Source organism: Genypterus blacodes, unplaced genomic scaffold (genome assembly GCF_046128005.1).
Source record: "Genypterus blacodes isolate CSIRO-AG114 ecotype Tasmania unplaced genomic scaffold, CSIRO-AGI_Gbla_v1 ptg000053l_1, whole genome shotgun sequence".
NCBI lineage: Eukaryota > Metazoa > Chordata > Actinopteri > Ophidiiformes > Ophidiidae > Genypterus > Genypterus blacodes.
This window is the reverse complement of record NW_027466865.1, coordinates 1,716,496-1,736,516: the sequence shown is the minus strand read 5'-3', so window position 1 is coordinate 1,736,516 and position 20,021 is coordinate 1,716,496. Positions and strand designations below refer to the sequence as shown.

The 20,021-nt window shown below is 41.4% G+C and overlaps 3 protein-coding genes across 5 annotated transcripts; 2 read left to right on the top strand and 1 right to left on the bottom strand.

Annotated features, from left to right (window-relative positions):
- Nucleotides 1-21: 21 nt before the first annotated feature.
- cunh9orf78 (chromosome unknown C9orf78 homolog) lies at nt 22-2,422 on the top strand. Of its 2 annotated transcripts, none has more exons than XM_076150877.1 (9): nt 22-185; nt 347-406; nt 487-538; nt 694-764; nt 862-939; nt 1,148-1,345; nt 1,472-1,608; nt 1,706-1,810; nt 1,995-2,422. In XM_076150877.1, exons 1-9 carry the CDS (start codon nt 109-111, stop codon nt 2,093-2,095), a joined length of 879 nt encoding a protein of 292 aa, XP_076006992.1. In that variant the 5' UTR covers nt 22-108; the 3' UTR covers nt 2,096-2,422. The 2 variants fall into 2 exon arrangements, with proteins under 2 accessions (XP_076006992.1, XP_076006991.1); XM_076150876.1 differs by having other exon boundaries at nt 1,706-1,816.
- A 68-nt stretch (nt 2,423-2,490) lies between these two features.
- Nucleotides 2,491-6,539, bottom strand: med22 (mediator complex subunit 22). 2 transcript variants are annotated; one of them, XM_076150879.1, is made up of 5 exons: nt 6,436-6,539; nt 6,055-6,213; nt 5,302-5,382; nt 4,855-5,063; nt 2,491-3,061 (listed from the first exon to the last, which is right to left on the bottom strand). In XM_076150879.1, the coding sequence occupies exons 2-5, from the start codon at nt 6,178-6,180 to the stop codon at nt 2,872-2,874; spliced, it is 606 nt and encodes a 201-aa protein (XP_076006994.1). In that variant the 5' UTR covers nt 6,181-6,213; nt 6,436-6,539; the 3' UTR covers nt 2,491-2,871. The 2 variants fall into 2 exon arrangements, with proteins under 2 accessions (XP_076006994.1, XP_076006995.1); XM_076150880.1 differs by lacking the exon at nt 2,491-3,061 and having other exon boundaries at nt 3,823-5,063.
- Nucleotides 6,540-6,970: 431 nt separating this feature from the next.
- On the top strand, nt 6,971-19,575 carry me2 (malic enzyme 2, NAD(+)-dependent, mitochondrial). Its single transcript, XM_076150665.1, has 15 exons — nt 6,971-7,135; nt 9,928-10,082; nt 13,106-13,239; nt 13,411-13,560; nt 13,689-13,764; nt 13,944-14,105; nt 14,202-14,415; nt 14,619-14,716; nt 14,864-14,977; nt 15,156-15,267; nt 15,634-15,776; nt 15,919-16,021; nt 16,158-16,228; nt 16,818-16,916; nt 17,235-19,575. Exons 2-15 carry the CDS (start codon nt 9,969-9,971, stop codon nt 17,394-17,396), a joined length of 1,752 nt encoding a protein of 583 aa, XP_076006780.1. The 5' UTR covers nt 6,971-7,135; nt 9,928-9,968; the 3' UTR covers nt 17,397-19,575.
- The last annotated feature ends 446 nt before the right edge of the window (nt 19,576-20,021 follow it).

Genomic DNA, 20,021 nt, shown 5'->3' with positions numbered 1-20,021 from the left:
ATAGTATTATTGTACGTCATCTTAAATAGTCCCCACCCCCCTTGCTAGCGAACCATAAGATAACGCGAGTGGTAATAATACAAAGAAAATAACGCCAAAGCTGTAAAAATGCCTCCTGGTAGAAACTTTAGAAAGAGAAGAGACTCATCCGATGTAGAGGAAGAGGAGATAACGGAAGAAGTCAGGTAAATAGTGTCATTTAATCTGTTAACATTATGCGTAACTATTGGATTCGCGTGATGTTAGCTACGTAAGTGTGCTTTGGCTAACTGATCTACGCTAAAACGGGCTGAATTACACCTTTATTAATTCTTATTGGGTTTAAATCTTTGTATCCATCCCTTAGATCGAAAGTGGAAGAGGCCAAAGAGCTTCAGGGTTTGCGGAAACGACAGACTGGAGTCAGGTAATGCTGCTAACAAATCAAGATGTCCAACTTTACACGCTCTTTCCACCAGCTAAATGTTTGTGTTGTCTTTTGTTTAGTCTCACCGCACTGTTGGCGGGAGAGAAACTGCCGCCTGAGGATGAAATTGATGTAAGTGATCTTTATTCTAAATGTATTTCTGTACCGATTATTCTGACATTTTTGGGTACATGACAAAGGTAAAGTAACTGTCCAGGTAAAGACGAGAGTAATATTGAAAGAATAGCTATGAAAAATACACATGTTTAATGAATCATATTTTACAGAATGACCCCTATAACCTGAAGTCTGGAGGAATTGTGGACATGAAGAAAATGAAGGACCGGAACAGGGACTTGTAAGTAAATCTGTCCGCTTTCATGAGTTTGTGCTATCAAATACTGTATTTAGTGTTTTAAAGTTATGACTGATTTGACCGATTGTTCCACATGCAGGACAGAAGAGGAGACAGACCTCAGCCTGGGCACATCCTTCTCAGCTGAGACCAACAGACGAGATGAAGATGCAGATATGTATGTCTATGCTTCACACACACACACACACACCTAACTGGTAAGATGGAATGCAACATTATTTAAACTATGACATTCATGGTACACCCAATTGGATGAATAGAACATGCACATTGCTGCTTAGTATCAAGTTCTTAACATACACTTCAAATTAGCAAATGAATATAAGTACATAAATCTGCATTTGTTGCCTCCGTCGCCCTGACAGGATGAAGTACATTGAGACGGAGCTGAAAAAGAAAAAGGGCTTGGTGGAGGCTGAGGAGCAGAAAGTCAAGGCGAAGAACGCAGAGGATCACCTGTATGAACTTCCAGAGAACATCCGGGTCAATTCTGCTAAGAAGACAGAGGAGATGTTGTCCAATCAGATGTTGAGTGGAATCCCTGAGGTCGATCTTGGCATTGAGTATGTAAAGGAGTTTCATAGTGAGCAAGACATTGTATACTGATACAGCAGAGAAAGAGCTTAACACTCAGAAAGGAGTCAATACAATTACAGATTATTCTTTTTTTTATCATTTTATCTTCCCAGTGCAAAGATAAAGAACATTATCTTCACCGAAGAAGCAAAAGCTAAACTGCTGGCAGAGCAGAGGAATAAGAAAAAAGACCAAGGCACATCGTTTGTACCCACCAACATCGCCGTGAACTACGTCCAGCACAACCGCTGTAAGTACACTGTGAAAACAAGGGGAGACCTTTGAGTGGAGTGCTGGAGGCCACGCAGGGGACACATCTGGCTAATGATGTCAATATCTACTTTCAGTCTATCGTGAGGATGTGAATGCGCCGCAGAGGCAACACAGACACAGAGAGGAGCCTAAAGCAAGGCCGCTCCGTGTGGGTGACACCGAGAAGCCGGGACCAGAGGGTAAGGGTGTGTACGCACGCACGCACGCACGCACACACACACACACACACTCATCTTTACAAGCTGATTAGTATTGCTACACTGAAAGAGAGGAGAATGCATACAACTTTGTTAAACCTTTTTGGATCCTATTGTTTCCAGTCACTCTTTGGAATAATGTGACTTGTGTTGTTTTCCACTTCAGCTGCTCCGTCACCACCCAACTACCGCAAACGTCCCAACAATGAAAAGGCCACCGATGACTACCACTACGAGAAGTTTAAGAAGATGAATCGACGGTATTGAGGTGCCGGATACTGGAATCTATTTCCAAACCTGATGTCCACCTTTTTATATAGAAACAAAGCTTTCAGATGAGCTGGTTTCTCTAAGTACACATCAGCTATTAACACACAAACATGGATGTACCTGAAGCTTTGGAAATACTGTACAGATCTCCCTGTGGTTATCTATAAACAGTGCTTTTGTTTTGTAGCATTGTGTTGAAAATGTAGTTTTGCTACTTCTAGCTCATTTTGACATTATTCTCACAGCTCAGCATTTCCGCTGAATCAATGAGGATTTGTGATTGATTGGTGTTACAAATTAAGTTATCAAAATGCCAAATGGATTTTTGCTTTGAAAAAATATAGCCACCCCACCAAGGTTAAAATAGTTCTTTTAATGCGACTAATGCTTACAAGAGTTTTAATTTTTTTTTAAGGGACCAATATGACAAAAGCAAACTTTACAAATTAAATCAAACATCATACATATGTGGAACAAAAGCTGTACATAGACTTCTAAATAAACAAACTAACAATCTGGAAAGCTGCCTCAACTGTTTCATTACATCTATGAATGAATCTGTGTCATTTTGGAAGAAAGTCGTGGTCATTAGGGGAATGAAGGTTTAGCAAGTTCTACCTATCTTCACATTGCAACATTCTTCAGATTTGAATTTATTGTTCAGTGGAAATTCCCCGCTGTGTTCAGTTCCTCTGTTACCTGTGTGAGCAAAAGGAACATTATAAAAACTAACAAACCACCAAATTGCGCATTGTCTTCCCTCCTGTGGTGCCTCAAGGTTTCTCTGTAGAGGTGCTTCCATGTCCGTTGAGGTGGTGTTGTGGGTTTGACTCCTGTGAAGGTCCGTCCACATCTTCTTTGTCCCCATGGGTTGAACTGCAGCTGCTGCCTGGGGTGGCCAAGCTGTCTCTCCTCCGGTAGGCCTCACACAGCGGGAGGTCAGTGCTGTCCCACTGACTGTAGCTTTGCAGAGCAGAAAGCAATAGGTTGGGCAGAGAATCAGCGCAGCACAGAGAGAGAGAGGAGCAGACAAGAGCGACAGGTCAGAATAAACATTCATACACAGGCAGAGGAGCACGTAGAGACACACACACAAGGATGTACAAGCATGAAGGTTCTGCAAAAGGGGGAGACATCAACCATTTGGGACTGTGGGACAACAAACAAACATCCCATCAGGCCTCAATGGCTGCTCATTAGACAGGAGATAATGATGGTAAAGATGATTGTTTCTATGTACAGTGAAAGCAGTAGGATTAGTTTGTGAATGAGCAGAAAGGAGAGCGTGTGCGGGGAGCAAGAAGTCCCACACCAAGCAAAGCACAACACAGACGCCCCCTCGAAGCCTCGTGACAGAAGAATGAGACAAACTTCTGCAATGTTTTGTCTCTACTTTATTTATTTTATCATTTGGGGTCTTCTGGGAACGACACTACAGATGGGCTCATGTGCAGCAGTGTGACTATTGCACAGCTACAGCTTGGGTCACTTGTAGTCGAAAGGACGGATTTAATAAGATTTATTAGCCGATTGCTAAGAGCAAGCAGGACCACTTTTTAAATTGATTTTTTTAATGCTTAAACAGGAAAATTAATTCTGAAATGTAACATTTATATTATTTTACCATATAGTTTTTAGTTCTTTTAATAACTTGGTCACATACACACTTATGTAATGGGTTCCATTAAGTTATACATAATCTCTGGCTTTTTCCAGGAACTCGGCCATTACTTTAAACCTTTTTTATTCTGAAATATTTTAATTCTTAAGTTCTAATTCTATTTAAATTCTAAAATACAAAAAGCAAATCTCACACACAGAGAAACAAGTTGATAAACTGTTCCATCAACCTGTGTGCAAGATAAGTATGTTGGAAGCTACAGACAGCAAACCAAACGTAAACTATGATCTACAATAAATGACGCTGTTAAAGCTTTGTTCTGTTCCGAAACATTTATCCTCGTCACTGAATGCCTTGTAGTTATCAATGACACTGACTGCAATGAATGGCAATGAATACAAGAGCCTGATAGTATGGACTGTAACAGCTAAGCACAGCAAGCAGCCTATAAACTGATATGCCAAAGTAAACAACAAGTACATAAGAGCTTTAAAATGCATACTGTATATAAATGTGATCCTTATTTGCTCTAAATTCGGGTTTAATATAATTGCTGCAGTTGTACTTTTAGCATTCCTCATACTGCGGTTTTATAATAATTTAATTTCCAACACTTAAATAGTTTCATGTTTATCTTTGATAATAAAATCTATTGTCAAATCTCTCACCACCAAATTTGCCATAAAACTATTAGTACTTGACTACTAGAGCACTAACACTATACTATCAACCTTTATCTGGTAATATATCAGAAATCCAGTATCAGTGGGAACATGCAAGGTCTGCACATTAACAGTGACTACACACACACATCATAGAGCAGTAAAACGTTAAGGAACTGAGTCATAAGTTACAATGTTAAGACTCCGGCGGGTACATACAATACTATGTGAAGAGATGAGCTCCATCATGTATGATGCAATACCACCAGACATCACAGTGAACAGTAAGAATGATTGTGTACTAATGAATGGTACAGTTCACATACACAAATGAGGATGAGATACACAGAACCCTAACAGTTTCAGGTTTGGACAAACACAACCTTTCTTGGTAAAGGTGAGGGAGTACATGGTGCTGGGTATGGGACAACGGGGAGGTGGTGAGATGGAGGCAAGTATCAGCCTACTTGTACCTGGAGGAGTAATATTCTTCCTCTAGCTCGTACAGGTCGACAGCGATCTCGTCACGCAGCGAGGTGAGTTTCTTGTCGCATTCGTCCTGCAGGGAGCGCAGCTGCTGGTTCTGGAGGCTGATGGCGTCATTCACAGAGGGAAAGTCGTTCAGGATCAGGAACTGCTTCAGATCTGACACAAGCTTCATCAGGGACTCGCCTGCACGTACCTGGTACAGCAACACGGAGGAGGAGAGGACAAGGACCAAGACTGAGATTAAGGGCTTTCTGGTCTGAAGACATTTCCAACATATCAGAGAAATCCATTTAGTCTTTAAAGCTGAACATTAACACAATCGCGATATACAGTATTTCACAATCAACAACCAAAAGTAATTTCCTTTAATATGTCAGTCAACCCCACAAGAAGCCTAAACTTGATTGGTGGTGATTTTGGTTTGTACTTACTATGTTGGCCGCTCTGACATGCATCTCATAATGGTCTTGCTCTGCTTGCGTTGGTCGAGAAACTTGTGTCTCTTCCTCAATCTGGAGAATGAAAGCAGGTTATAAAATTTAGATAACCAGAGTGGATGATAGAAGATAGAATGCTGGAACAAATAGCGAGCACAGATGCAGGAATACATTACATTACATTACATTACATTACTGTAATTTAGCAGACGCTTTTATCCAAAGCGACTTACAATAAGTGCGTTCAACAAAGGTAGATAAAAGAACTTCAGGTCAATACTTCTTACAAGGGAAAACTTCTCATTGTGCATTCACATCGGGTTTGACCTCGAGTTCGACAGCACAAGAGCAAGAAGTCGTGTCTTATTTTGCAAGTTATGCTTTCTTTGCAGTGCTGTAAATGTAATCTATATATTTTATAGGATATATTTTATATGTTTAGGGCGATATATAGACTGGTGAAAAAATTGACATTTCTACCAAATCTGGAGGGAAACAATTTGTAAATTTCTAATTTGTAAATAAATCAATTTGTAAATAAATCTACCTTCAGTAGATCAGAAATGCCCATAAGTGTTGTTCTGTTCAGTAAAGTGCTTTTACGGGGAAGCTCTGTGGTGAAAGTAAACATTCAATGACAAAGGAGGCAGAATAGCGTTTATAAACTCTGATTTCAACAATTGCCCAAATGTTTGGGTAAAAACAGCTCACATCAAGCACAGGGGAGGGACACAGACGGTAAAGTACCTTTGCTGTTTTGATTATTTCCGTGAAATTGTCCAGGATAGACCTGATATCATCCTTTAGTCTCTTGTTGTAGTTCTGCAAGAGAGACTCTTTGCTTTGCGGCAGAACTCTCTGACTCGCCATCATACTCAGGAAAAGCAAACACAGCTCTTTGGTTACCTGTTCACATCGACAAATGGAGAAAAACAATGTACGACAGTTTTCAAGAAAAGTGGACAGATACAAGTGAATCACAAGGGAGCCGCTAAGCTAATATTAGCCTGAAAAGGCGCAAGTACTCTTAAAAATAAAAAAACAACGCATACAGCAAATGAACATGTTTTCATAGCTGCATTAAATATATACGTTTAAATACACAATAAACTAGCAGCTATCACTTACCGAACTACAGCATAGTTAACAGTGACTATCGTTACTTCTATAAAAATGAAATCCACTCAGCGGATGGAGGTACAAAACTACTTCCGGTCGCATTTCCAAAAATAAAAGCGGAGAGCTTTGGACGCGCAAGTGTTACATTTCCAATATAAAAAAAATATCATAGGGGGAATTTTAAATACTTGCAATAAATAATGCCACTCCAGTATAAACTGTTAAATAAATTATATCTAAAATTAAATGGTCAGTACGTGGAGATAAAGGGAACATGGAACTTCGTCTGCAATAATAGAGGGCGTTTGTGATTTGCAGCCATCGAAAAAGCGTCTTGAATTTTGATATTTCATTAAATACATCATCAGTGGTGAAAGTGACCTAAAGTTAAGTACAAGCAAGTAACCTCTGACATTTAAACGAGGCAAAACGGCTGTTACCGTTACGAGCAGCGATTGGCTCACCCGGAACAGGGTCGCGCGCGCGTACAGTAGTGATAAATAGAGGGAGTCCCGGCTTTTGATTGGCTGAGCGGCGGAGTGTTTTATACCCTGCAAGCGCGTGCGTCTGTGTCCCCTGCATCAGTCTCTGCTGTGTCGGACTGAGTAGGTGGTCAGAACCCAGTGCGCTTTAAGGGAACTATGAACCATCAAACATAACCTCACCAGCAGAAAGAAGTCCGGCCATATTACACACAGAGGAGGCTAAGGTGAGATAAATCGTTGTTTTTGAGAAATGACAGGCTCGGGACACGCGTGAGAACTTGAGATTCCATTGGCGGCTAAACGTTAGCATGCGAGGGGCTCTAATGAATGACAGCACGGACGTCCTCGGGGTAAACATGTCGCGTTTTTGTGTCAGTCCTACAAAACGACAACGCTAAAGACAGCCAGCTTCTATACAGTGGATTGTTCATACCATAACCTTCTGGTGTGTTGAAGGTCTGAGCGAAATCTTAACTAGTTTTAGTTATATGTGTGTTTGTATGCGTAGCAAACCTATACAGCAAAGTGACCGCTCTTTGTGACATCATCTCTGTACAGAAGAAGAGCCATATGCCTCCCTGACATTCTTTCATCTCTGTGTTTTTGTTACCATCCTGTTTGTCTTGTTCAATCATGGGCGTTATAATTCCATTTAGCATGGACACCAGGTACATCAACAACCTTTGCTGTCTTGTTTCTCAAACACAGAAGTGTTTCCCAAAAGGGGGCTTCTCGGACCCCCAGAGGCCTCGAGATTGGGGCTAAGAGTGAAATCTAAAGAGAAAAGCAAATAACAAGTTTAGATGCAAATTAACAGGAAAAGTATGTCATTGAAGCTCTGAGCGCTGCTGTTACTTTTCATCCAATTAGCAGATGAGGTCAGAGACCTTGCCTTGTATAGTTGTGTAAGAACTGAACTTAATGCAGGTAAGACACTGGCACCATGTCCTAAAATATACTATAAACCTTGGCCGCTTTTGCTTTATACCTGTGTACTCTGATCCCAGCAGCATTGGGCATGAAAAATATTATGCCCATGATAATTTCACACGGAAAAGAAGACACGTGTATGTGGTTGCTTGGCAAATACTGGGGAGTGGCTTCCTGTTGGCCCATTAATTTCCTCAATGAAACCCTGTATTGTTTTAATTATAGCTACTAGTAAGTATAGCTTTTGTTTATATAACTCATTTATAGTTTGGAGTACATTTAGTGCTTGTGTTATAACTTTATGAATCTAGATTTTTGTCACGTTTTAAATGTCACTCCCACTCGAGATTATTTAGATAACACACTCTGACTCTGGCTTTGCTCCACTTTCTAGGCAGTGTTTCCAGGATAAGTAATCGTACGCCAAGACTTTTCCAGCTGGCTATGCTGGGATTGTTGTGAAATCTAAAAATGGCTTCACGTTTCAACCGCTATGTGTAGTATTTGTCACATCTTATTTGAATGGTTTCTCTTTCCGTTTTTGTTTATCTTATCTCTACTTCTATTATCTTGGGTTTTTATACCACCTGAGCTCAGACGCCTGATGTTGATTCAGATTCAGATGAGTTGTAGCACGTCACATGCCTTTTCCTCTGAGTAGATCAATCAAGGAAGTGTGAAATGTGCTTTACAGGATGCTTTGTAAGAGATAACTGTAGTTGCTCCCTATGTCTTCTAATTCAGTGCAACACGTAACTTAGAGGTGTGGTCGTCTGGGCTTCTAAAGCAGACAGGGTTAAAATAAAAAATGCAAGCGGTGTAGCTCGTGCTTCCCCATAAAAGTTGCTTACAGGCTGGTTGCATTTCCTCTGTTTGATCTCGTCATGAGGTCTTTGCAAGAAAATCAGTTTTGCTCATCTTTTCATGACTTGAGTGATCTATTATCAACAAGGGAGAGCGAGCTGCACCACAGTGTCTCCAATTTACAAATGTTTATCATGGAGAGATTAAATGGCTTCTCTCTGCACTTAGCACAGTTCTGTACAACATAGCATCAAACACAGCTGGCATAGCAGTTACAATGACTTAAACCTATTCCAGTCCCATCAGCTAAAAGTAGTTAGAGGGGCTGTGGTGTAAAGTGAGTATGGCTCCTGACTGTCACGCAGTGTTTTAGAGGTCAGACCTAAAAACAATCCAAAATTCCAAAACAATCATGGGACTTTTGTTGCATTAAATGGAGACAAATATAGATGTTTGTAGAGCTCCTTTTTTCCTTTGCATTGTAAACAATTGATGAGGGATTTCTTCCTGCCTCTGAATAACAACATGCAAACCTGGATATGTCGCTTTGATGTTTTTAGAGAAGAATGTTACTACTAATGATACCATGGATATAACTGAGAAGACGGCATGATTTGTAGCTTCTGATCCTTTCTTCTGCCTTTCTTCATTTGCAGTGTATTCAGAAGAGGATTAATGTCCTAAATTACTTCTGTCCACATCCAGATTAATGATAATCCACTGCTGTCAGCATGTGTAATCCTTCAGTGTGAGATTGTTCATGCATGTGCACACCAGCTGGATCTGGATTGATGTATTTGGGCAATGTCAGTTTTACTAATAATGACTTTGTCAGAGTGCAATAAAGCTGTTGTTTATTTGGAAGCTGATGGTAGTCTGGCATCTCTAAAGTAAATCATGCTTTCCCTTTAAGCAGCACTAACACCATGAATTCACTCCAGATGCACTCTCACTCACATTCAGATTGATATTATGATTAATTGTCTTTGAATTATTTAGGAGCCGACTGTGAGAGATGGAAATAAACATTTTATGTATTGTTAGTACGTCCCTCAGACACATGCATATTTAAGTGTATAAACTCAACCTACAACTTAAGTAAGGATTCTTTGTGGCGCTTCCATACTCGCGCACTTCTCTCCATATTGTCGCATCTCACTTGTCCGTCTGATTATGTCTGGTAATGCTTCCAACCATCATGATTAAAATGCCTAGAGGCCGTGCATCCTTGGAAAGCAGCCTTCTCCTTTATGTTTACTTGTCTCATTTTCTCTCCTCATAGACTTTAGCACCACTGCACCTCCCAGACCTTGACCGTCCACCATGTTGTCCAGGTTGAGGACAACCCTGTCGCTGCGGCCGAGTGTCGCTGTCTACAGATGGGCACACACCAAAGAGAAGGGCAAGCCCCTCATGCTTAACCCTCGCACTAATAAAGTGAGTGGACTCCTGCATGTGACAAGTGTTCAAAAAGATGATGTTGGTGATGATGAGGTTTAATAACACAGGACTTGTGTGTGTGTCACAAATGGGGTCCTTACAGATGTGATTTCCTTTTCTGACAGTAGACAAATGAATGAAAATCATAATTGGCTTCCATACTTTAGATTCATTTGTGATTCTGATTAAGACTTTGTTGTCTGTCTTCTCACAAACGCTCCCTCATTGGCGTTTTACTCAATCAGCTTAGATCTGTTTCCCACGATACTGCTGTGACTCTGGGCCGGTGACAGTGTTGCCGTTTAAATCTGGGGGTAAGAAAAGCTGAGAGCTTTGTTGGACTGTGATCAAGTGGCTCTGACATGGACTGACTGACAGCTTTAACACGCTGTGCTTTCTGTTTTGTCGGAGTTGTGGCCGTGTTCATTTCAGCAGCCTTGCTCTTTTTAACCCATCCATACTATAATATCCTGTAAGCTGTCATCAATCAGGGCTAAACGCCGCTGTATTTAATTTAGTAAACTAGGGATGTAAGTTTCAAATATGGAAACATGATTATGATAAATAAGCCAAACTAGCTCAACTATTGATTTATCAGTTCACTCACCTTTGCTGTACTTTCCTACTTATTTGCATTTTTTTTTTACTGCCAAAAATTAATACAGTTGTGATAAGTTAACAGTTGTAGCTCATGGTAGCATAAACACACTTTTTGGTGGAGGATTTACACTTTTCCCTTAAAGAACAGTCAGCATTTTTGTGTTTTTGGCTTTAACATTGCAGCTGTAATAAAACCTCTGCAGCACCATCGTGCACCCAGCAACACAGAGTTTCAGTAACAGCAGTGAAGAGCTTCCACAGGCGTGTTTGGTATTCAAGTGGCAGCACTAAATGTTGTCATGTGAAAGAATGTGTCTGTGTGTTTGTAATAGAAGCACTGCCAACTTGTTTGTATTGCTTTGGCACGACACCTAAGACAGACGCAACATATCACCGCACCTCATGTCTGTGAATGTGAAAAATGGTACTATAACGTGTTACAAGTCAGACATTTGGTGTATAAATTAACCCTTTTCAGAAATCACAAACCCAGAGCTTCTTGCTTGGAAGTCTCTGCTGTGAGTTACAGGTGACATTTGTAACCCAACCCAGTAGAAGAGACGTGACCTCACGCCATTCATGTTTTGTGAAATGTAGACGAGACGTCTCGCTAAATATAGTGTAGCACTCTGTGTAAACCGGTCACAGGTCTGATGAGTTCGCTGATGCGCCTACAAACATGCAATACAGCAACACTCACGTTGGCCTAATTGCTCACTGGGTATTTTTCCTGCTTGAGTCCAGGCCAGTTGAGACATTCACTTTTTGTAATCAACCAAAATCTCCCTTTGTTTAAAGTGATAATCCGTACGCTTTCTATCCGGAGATGATCGTGAGAACAAATGAAATCAGTGGGATTACATGAAAAAAAATTGTATTCATTTAGTTTTCAAACCAAAGTTCAGGATTATGAAGCCAGACAAAGACACTCTAGCCAGCTGCTTACTCACATGCACTCGCTATGTTGACCTGTGCTGATCAGTAAGTCAGCAGACTGCATCACTGGGACTCAGCATGACACGGACAATAGCAGACACTGTATTTGTAAATTTCATTCAAACAATTAATGCTGTACCTGTAGCTTCTGTAGGTGGGATGGGTGAGCTGTTTTCAGCTGATCTACCTGATGAAAGAAAGATATGCGACATCTTAAACTGATGATTCTCTGTCAAACCATGTCTTGGATGTTGGAAATTGGATTCAATCAGTGTTAAAAAATGTTTTGGTGTAATGTACGAAGTGTTCCACAGTTGAAGAACTATGAGAGGCCCCTTCCTCATCACACTCAACGAAAACGTTCTTGCTGCTGCTCTCTTTCCCCTGCAGAGCTGTGTGGAGCGTGTGTGTGTAGAACGACACTCTTAACGCGTTCTCAAAGTTGTGTGTCTGAACTGCACTGCCACTGCAGTGGCTCACTGGGTAGAGCTTCCGCTTGGGAACCGGAGGGTTGCCGGTTGGGAACCGGAGGGTTGCCGGTTCGAGCCCCTGCCGAGGCGCCCATGGCACCGAACCCTCAATTGCGCCCCCCTCTGCGAAGGGTGGTAAATGTAATGTAAGTCGCTTTGGATAAAAGCGTCTGCCAAATGATCGCAACGTAACGTAATGAACTGTCCCATCAACAACTGTGATGTAATTGATGATGTCATGGGGGTTGCTAATGTTGGAAGCATGATAGCATTAACAACTCTTGTCGTGCTACTGCGATACATTATAAATACGTGCAAACTCTCAGTTCCTGTTGCAGGGGAAACACCTGCAGCCTGTTGCATGTTGGTGAAGGAGGTGGACTGCAGTGAAATGCATCTTCAGCATGACTCTGCATTTTTTTGGGGGGGGCAACGTTAATCAAGACCTTCAGCCTGTCAAACTTCAAACATATGTTTCCCCTAATGGCTCATATTTCATTCAGGGCCGGACTTGTAATTCCACATATACACATCCATACATACACATTGCAGGAAGGTGAACACACTCCGCATCCCCTCTCCCCATGTCTGTGGGGCGTTTCTGCCGAGAATATTCTTCATTGGCTTGTTGGAGGCTGCTCCCCTTTCTCACAACCTTTCCCTTTGCTTCCCCTCCTCCAACATGGCTTTCATGCAGTCTTTCCTTTCCTTCCTCCTGTCACAGTTCAATAGGTCAGCCTCTTTAAACACCCACTGTACAGTACGTACTGTAGATGATTTCTCAGGTATTTCATCGTGCCAACTCCAGTTTGCACCTTCACACTCCACTATGATGGTAGTTGCTACTTTTAGAGATATGAAAATATATACATCTATTGATTAAACCCTAAACACAAGCATTACGTGATGTATAGTGTCCAATCATTTCATTGGCCCCGTAATGGTAAACAATGTTATTTGAGCTCGACATTACTGAAAGTAAGCGTGTTGGTTTTGTGTTCCTCTCCTCTCCAGGGCATGGCCTTCTCTCTGCCGGAGCGACAGATACTAGGCTTACATGGTCTGCTGCCTCCCAAAGTGGAGACACAGGATACTCAGGCGATGCGCTTCCAGAATAATCTCAAGAAGATGATGGACCCCTTAGAAAAGTAAGGACTTCAGAGCGCAAGACCATATAGCCATAGATTTAATTTCTTCTTCTTATTATTGTTGTTAAGAAGCTTCTTTATTATACACAATAATTGTTCTTCATAATATTTGAAGACCTGTGTTTCATTCTTTCTCCTCCCTGCTTTTTTAACATCTCCTCTTCTCTCCAGGTACGTCTACCTCATGGGTATCCAGGAAAGAAACGAGAGGCTGTTCTATAGAGTGTTGATGGAAGACATCGAGGAACTGATGCCGATCGTCTACACTCCCACTGTGGGCCTCGCCTGCACACAGTATGGACATATTTTCAGGAGACCCAAGTAAGAATGCTGCTAAGTGTTTCTTGTGAATGTGGCTTGGCTCTTACTGTACACCATTATCTTCATCATCTCCTCTGATAGCAGCGAGCTTTGAATTTGACAGTTGTCCCACTTGTTTCTCTCACCAGAGGATTGTTCATCTCCATACTGGACAAAGGACACGTCCGCTCCATCTTGGACAACTGGCCGGAGAATAGGGTTGCAGTGAGTATCCAAACACAGATAGAGGTTCCTTTAATTGAGTCATTACTGTGAAGATATCCATAGTTTTATTGCCAGCATGTTTAATCTGAGATCCTGTTTGGTATTGATTCCAGTTATTTGTCTAGCTTGTGTGCTCTTACTTGATAACTGTCTCATCCCCCTCTCTTTTCTCTCTGTAGGCTGTAGTAGTAACTGATGGAGAGCGTATTTTAGGATTAGGGGACCTAGGAGTTTATGGCATGGGTATCCCAGTCGGGAAACTCTGCTTGTACACGGCATGTGCCGGCATCCGACCTGAGAAATGTCTGCCTGTGGTAATCGATGTTGGCACAGACAATGAGGTAGGAAGGCGTTTGTGTGCTTGTTTGCTTTTATATGAGTAATAAAGATAAAAAGATTGCAATGTATCTCCTTGTGCGTATTTGTCCTCCAATCAGACTCTCCTTGAGGACCCTCTTTACATGGGCCTATACCAGAAGCGGGACCGTTCCCAAGCGTATGATGATCTGATTGATGAGTTCATGGAGGCTGTGGTGGACAAATATGGCCAGGAAACGTTGATCCAGTTTGAGGACTTTGGAAACCACAATGCCTTCCGTTTCCTCAGGAAGTACAGAGAGAAGTACTGCACCTTCAACGATGACATCCAAGGTTCATATATTACACTCTTCACACTGCTTGAGACCTGCTAGATTGTTAAGATAAATAATCTATGCTTTGTAGCTGAGGGCCTCGTGCAAAACCGCATTTGATACATTATTTTCAGTCTTATCATCTTAGACAAATATAAAGTTTTAAGTTAAGCATATATTGCATAGCTAACTGTTAAATCCTGTGTTCTTGTGCATTAACAGGCACAGCTGCTGTAGCTCTGGCTGGTCTGCTAGCCGCTCAGAGAGCCATCGGCAAACCCATCACTGAACACAGGGTGCTGTTCCTGGGAGCTGGAGAGGTACGGTCCTACCAGACTTTCTTTGTACACATCGTTATGACTACAGTAATTTAAAATGGCCCCTGTGTGAAGAATGATGTGAAGAACGAGAAGAACGATTTCAAATTTCCTTTATCATTGTAATGTGATTGGTTATTTTCTCTACAGGCTGCCCTCGGTATAGCCAACCTGATTGTCATGGCGATGATGGAAAGGGGGATGACCCAGGTTGAGGCCAGAGAGAAGATATGGATGTACGACAAACACGGGTTACTAGTGAAGGTTAGTGTTTGTGTAAGAGAAAAGAGACAAACGCTGGATGAGAGTCAGTTTCCATGTGTCCCTTTTTTTTAAATGGCACAAAGTGGCTGACGCCACAACAGATTTGTGTGTCTGTTGTCATGCTGTGTATCTGTGAGCGGTGCTTTTACTGTGTTGATGATTGCTTCTGTTTCTACAGGACAGACAGCAGGCAACGGACGCTAACCAGGAGGCTTTTGTCCATGAAAGTCCGGCAAATGTGCAGAGCTTCCTAGATGCTGTCAACACCATCAAACCCACTGCTATCATAGGTAAAGAAACAAATGCTGCTTAAGATTATTATATTATTGTAGTGTTGTTCCATAAATTCTTTGGATGAAAGAGTTGAAGCCAGATCATCAAGCAGATATATTGACATTATGTTCTTGGGTGATATTTTATAATGTCGTGTAACAGACTGTAGCATCTAATCTAATCATTCCAAAGTCAATATAGTAAGTCTGGCTGATTTCTGTTTGTTGGCAATGAAATTATGTTAGAAAGACTCAGACAGCCGTATTGATGTAATAACTCGTCTCATGTACATCGGGCCAAACTGAATTGCAAACAAGGTTTGTAAATGATCCCGTTAATCTTCACTGTGCTGCACTGTTGGGCTTATTGTCTTCATCTTTCAGGTGTGGCAGGAGCCGGACGACTGTTCAGCCACGATGTCATCAAGGCCATGGGAGCCCTGAATGAACGACCAATCATCTTCGCCCTGAGTAACCCCACCACTAAAGCAGAGTGCTCAGCGGAGGATGCTTACACACTCACTGACGTACTAACAGTTTGATTTCATTCCCTCTATATACCAACGCTAACACAAATCAATGTTTTCTTCAAGCATTCTTAAATGGTGTCATGTCTGTTTTTGTGCTTTTCCTTTTCCTCATTTGATGCCCTTTGTTGTGTCCTGACAGGGACGATGTCTTTTTGCCAGTGGCAGTCCCTTTGATCCGGTGACTCTGAGCGACGGCCGTGTCATCACTCCTGGACAAGGGAACAACGCTTACATCTTCCCAGGTGAGAGGGAAAGCAACATGACACATCCCGCCTTTACATGATTAACTAAGTAGAGTACGATTGTGGATATTGATGGATTTTCATGGACACCCCGGTTCAATAACTGAGCATCCTCCCTGCTGTGTGTGTGTTGCAGGTGTGGCTCTGGCTGTGGTGCTGAGTGGAGTGAGACACATCAGTGACACCGTGTTTTTAGAAGCCGCCAAGGTCTGAACAAAGCACTCCCCCCTCCTTTTTAAAAAGAGGCTGGAAGGCGTCTTTTCCTTTCTTCACCCCATCCTGTGTCTCTGCTTTTTCCTATTCGTGGTGTACGCATCTGTTTGATCTGCTCATCTAACCCTTCTTTAACCCTCTGGTGTCTCATGTTCCCTCTTTCTAGACTCTGCCCTAACAGCTAACGGATGAGGAGCTTGTAAAAAGGCAGATCGTGCTTTGCCTTTTCTAATGGCGTTCTTCTCACTTTTGCTCTATTCACGTGCCTGAACTGCATGTGACCTGATAACACCTTTGAATTTAGTTTCACACTGAGTATTAAAAAAAAAATCCAATGCTGTTAACCTCACACATAAAGAGTACAAGTTACTTTTCTCTTCCTCTGCATAACTGGAAATATTTTGAATGGAGAAACACTCTGAAGTTGTATTTGCGTATTGATTGTAGTTGTATTTGCACGTCTCTCTCAGTCACTCTAATGATAACAGAGCTTTGCCGTGGTTAAACATCACTGGGTAGTTGTCACGTCTGTATCTGTTGGAGTTGATGGCAAACAAACTTATCTGTATTTGTCTCCTGCCAGACCCTAGCAGAGCAGCTGACGGATGAAGAGCTTGCAGAAGGCAGACTCTACCCTCCCCTCTCCCAAATCAGAGAGGTCTCAGTCCAGATGGCTGTCAAGGCAAGTCACCTAAACACATTTCTCCCTTCCAGTTCTTGTTGAATGCATATTAACTAGTAAACTCTGTTACTCCTAACCTTACATTTCCCTGGTTACATTTGTCCAACGGCTTGTTTTCCTCAGTCTGGCCCCAACAAATTGAATTAGTCTTGATATTAATCTAATTATCTTAAACATGTCGGCTCACATACTGATGTTTTGATTTAATTATGTCCTCTTAACTCCAGATGTGATTGCTTGCTTGCTCTCTGTCTGTAGTATTTCCATGTCTGTCTGTCTCTCAGCCCGAGTCCTCACTGACCTGTCTCCTCTCTGTAGGTGATGGAGTTCGTCTATGCTAGAGGCATGGCATTCCGTTACCCTGAGCCTTTGGACAAGAACGGTTTTATTCGCGCTACTGTATGGGACACCAGCTATGACTCCTTCCTGCCAGACACCTACGACTGGCCTGGTGTCACCTTCACCCCCAAGTCCAAGTAGAGAGAGAACAGAGCAGATCCTCACCCTGTTCACCATGCCATGTCAAGCCCTTCCTTTGCGTCCCACTTCACTCCCTATCATGAGTCCTTCAGATCAACCTTGTCCAAGACGCAGCTCATGAAAAAATCCAATCACCAGCTCTTTACAGTTTCCACTTAACTGCATTTGCACTAATCCAGTCTTATTCAATCTGTGAAATATTGGAGCAGACAGTGACACTTTAAAGGGAAGGAGGGAACTTGTAAGTCTTCACAGCATCTCCCTTAGCTCATTTCCTTTCTGCAAGGGCCACCTTGTGGTGAAAATGTGTCATTGTGGAATTGTCCCTATCCATACCTCAACACGATGGCCACTTTATTAGATACACCTGCCAGACATAACGTGCTTGCTATAAATCCCACTGCTATGGTCAAAATGATTAGCACTGGATTGAACCAATGCAATGAACCAATTTATAGCAAGAGTGTTTAATTGGATTGTACGCGTGTGTCTATTAAAGTGGACATGGACGTCACCATTGAGACGTGTTTTCTGAGGAGGCTGCCAGGGTTCAGTGAGGGTTACTGTGCTAAGAAAAGGGATCAATAATTCAGGGGTGGCTCTGTTAAAAGAAAAGATTATGAAGGAAATTGAAATGTATATTTGATAATGTTGCAGATGTGTGTGACATGAGAAAGCCGCATCCACTCCAGCATCTTATTTGTTCAGGGACTTATCTCATTTTCTTTCTTTGTTTTGGGGGGGATTGGTCAGGGAGACACGTTCTACCTTTCTACTGGGTTTTTACGACCTTTTTATAAAGAAGGATCCTCAACACTCCTTATGTAAACTGCAGCTCAAATGTGCACTTAAGGGCTCAACAGAATCACTCCTAATTTGATAAACACTCCTAATTTGATTTAAAAAAAACTTGCTTTAATGAATATGAGTGCATTACTCTAAATAAGGAAATGATTTTCAGCATCATGTTACTGAGTGGACACTGAGACTGCATGTGTGTTGGCAGGTTGGTAAATGACTCATACAGTGCATATACAGGTGAGGCTTATATTAGTTATTGTGATTTGAGTCACTTAATTTAACTATTACAGTTTATTTTTAATCAGAACTTAACACAAGTGAAAATATGGAAAGCATACTAGTTACTTTCATCAGCTGCATTCAAGAACCTACACAGTCCATTGATTTTAAAGAGGAGAATCAGTAGGGACCAATCCTTTATTACCAGTATTAGTTTGCAATCATTTAAAAAGGTTAATAATCCATATGTTATCCTTGTGTTTTACGCACAACACATGGCCTAACGCCTAATTTCTTACTTATGAATTTTGTTTTTCTCATTCACAGTATTTTATTTTGAGCGAGCAAACAAAAATTGTAACGTGTAACAATGTTAGATGTGTGATCACACAGCTCCCCTCTATAACTACGTATTGGTCTATACTGTTTGTAGTATTGCCTTAATCTCCGCTCTCACTGGTAGTGTCAAGGATGTCCAGGATCTCTGTCAGATCACATGTTGATGTTGAAATGATGTTAATTTATATACAAGGACACTGTAACTGTTTCGCTGAGGATAAACTGTATTTCTCTGAGCTCCTAATCACCTGTACTGAAGTGCCTGTGTGATGTTCAGTCTATATTCATAGTCACTCCATGTTTCATGATTTAAACCTCAGAAATCGAGCAGGCAGACGGAACAATCCAGAATCCTATAAAACAATGCAGTCAGTTTCTTGTTGCACAAAATGAACTGACTCATATTGAACATGCAGCTTTGCCCTGCACACTTCCACAGCCTTTGAACAACCTCAAATGTTGCTATCTGTGATGTTACTCCTATGAAAGTTAATTTTAAAGCAAATGCATTCATCCCCTTTTTTTAAGTCTTGGCTAATGTATCTGTTCGTAGTTGTTACTCTTAATTGTCCAGTATGAGTTGTTAGTGTTGCGTGAGGGTTTTACTCATGTGCATCTCTGTTAAGTCACCATAAGGAGTGTAAGTGTGTATTCATGCAGTGCTGGGTTAGTGCTTGTCTGTTATTACTGAAGTATATTTTTATTATGTAGTAATATTGCATTGGCAAATACCTGCACATTGCAGCATGTTTGTACTGATTTATCAATACTTCTATGCTGTTTACTGTACAGAAATAAAAAATAAATACATTGGATCCTTTGGCTGTTTATCATGATTTTGATGCTTGTGGTGTGGAACTGAGCAACATAAGTCACATCATGAGTCAGTCAATCATGTTCCAAGAGCATACTCATTTTTAAGATACTGTTTGGAGTAGTAACACCTGTGAGTGACACATGTATGACACTCCCTTAACTTCGGTTGATAAAGAAGAAATAAACAACAGATTTTCCCCCAAAAAATATCACAAATTGTTTCAGTAGTTTGTTGTTTAGTTTTTTGGGCCAGGCAATTGGTAAAAACGTCGACGGTTAGGGCTAGAATAAGGATTTTGGTTTTTATGCCATACTCCTGAATGCTCTGTAGTGTTTAATATCTGAAAACATCATTTGATTTTGACCAGATGAAGTGGTTTTGAGGGGATTGTTTGATTTTGCCAGAAGAGTCAGGGGCTCTGTGAATAAAGTTTGAAGATTTTGTTTTGT

What these genes read in the sequence shown, in the direction of transcription:
- cunh9orf78 (XM_076150876.1), top strand. Translation starts at nt 109, where the DNA reads ATGCCTCCTGGTAGAAACTTTAGAAAGAGAAGAGACTCATCCGATGTA. An exon ending in CGCCTGAGGATGAAATTGAT is followed by an intron (nt 539 to 693) that starts GTAAGTGATCTT and finishes CATATTTTACAG; the next exon opens with AATGACCCCTATAACCTGAA. An exon ending in CGAGATGAAGATGCAGATAT is followed by an intron (nt 940 to 1,147) that starts GTATGTCTATGC and finishes TCGCCCTGACAG; the next exon opens with GATGAAGTACATTGAGACGG.
- med22 (XM_076150879.1), bottom strand. Translation starts at nt 6,180, where the DNA reads ATGATGGCGAGTCAGAGAGTTCTGCCGCAAAGCAAAGAGTCTCTCTTG. An exon ending in AAATAATCAAAACAGCAAAG is followed by an intron (nt 5,383 to 6,054) that starts GTACTTTACCGT and finishes TTCATTCTCCAG; the next exon opens with ATTGAGGAAGAGACACAAGT. An exon ending in GAAGAATATTACTCCTCCAG is followed by an intron (nt 3,062 to 4,854) that starts GTACAAGTAGGC and finishes TGCTCTGCAAAG; the next exon opens with CTACAGTCAGTGGGACAGCA.
- me2 (XM_076150665.1), top strand. Translation starts at nt 9,969, where the DNA reads ATGTTGTCCAGGTTGAGGACAACCCTGTCGCTGCGGCCGAGTGTCGCT. An exon ending in ATGATGGACCCCTTAGAAAA is followed by an intron (nt 13,240 to 13,410) that starts GTAAGGACTTCA and finishes TCTTCTCTCCAG; the next exon opens with GTACGTCTACCTCATGGGTA. An exon ending in ATGCTTACACACTCACTGAC is followed by an intron (nt 15,777 to 15,918) that starts GTACTAACAGTT and finishes GTGTCCTGACAG; the next exon opens with GGACGATGTCTTTTTGCCAG.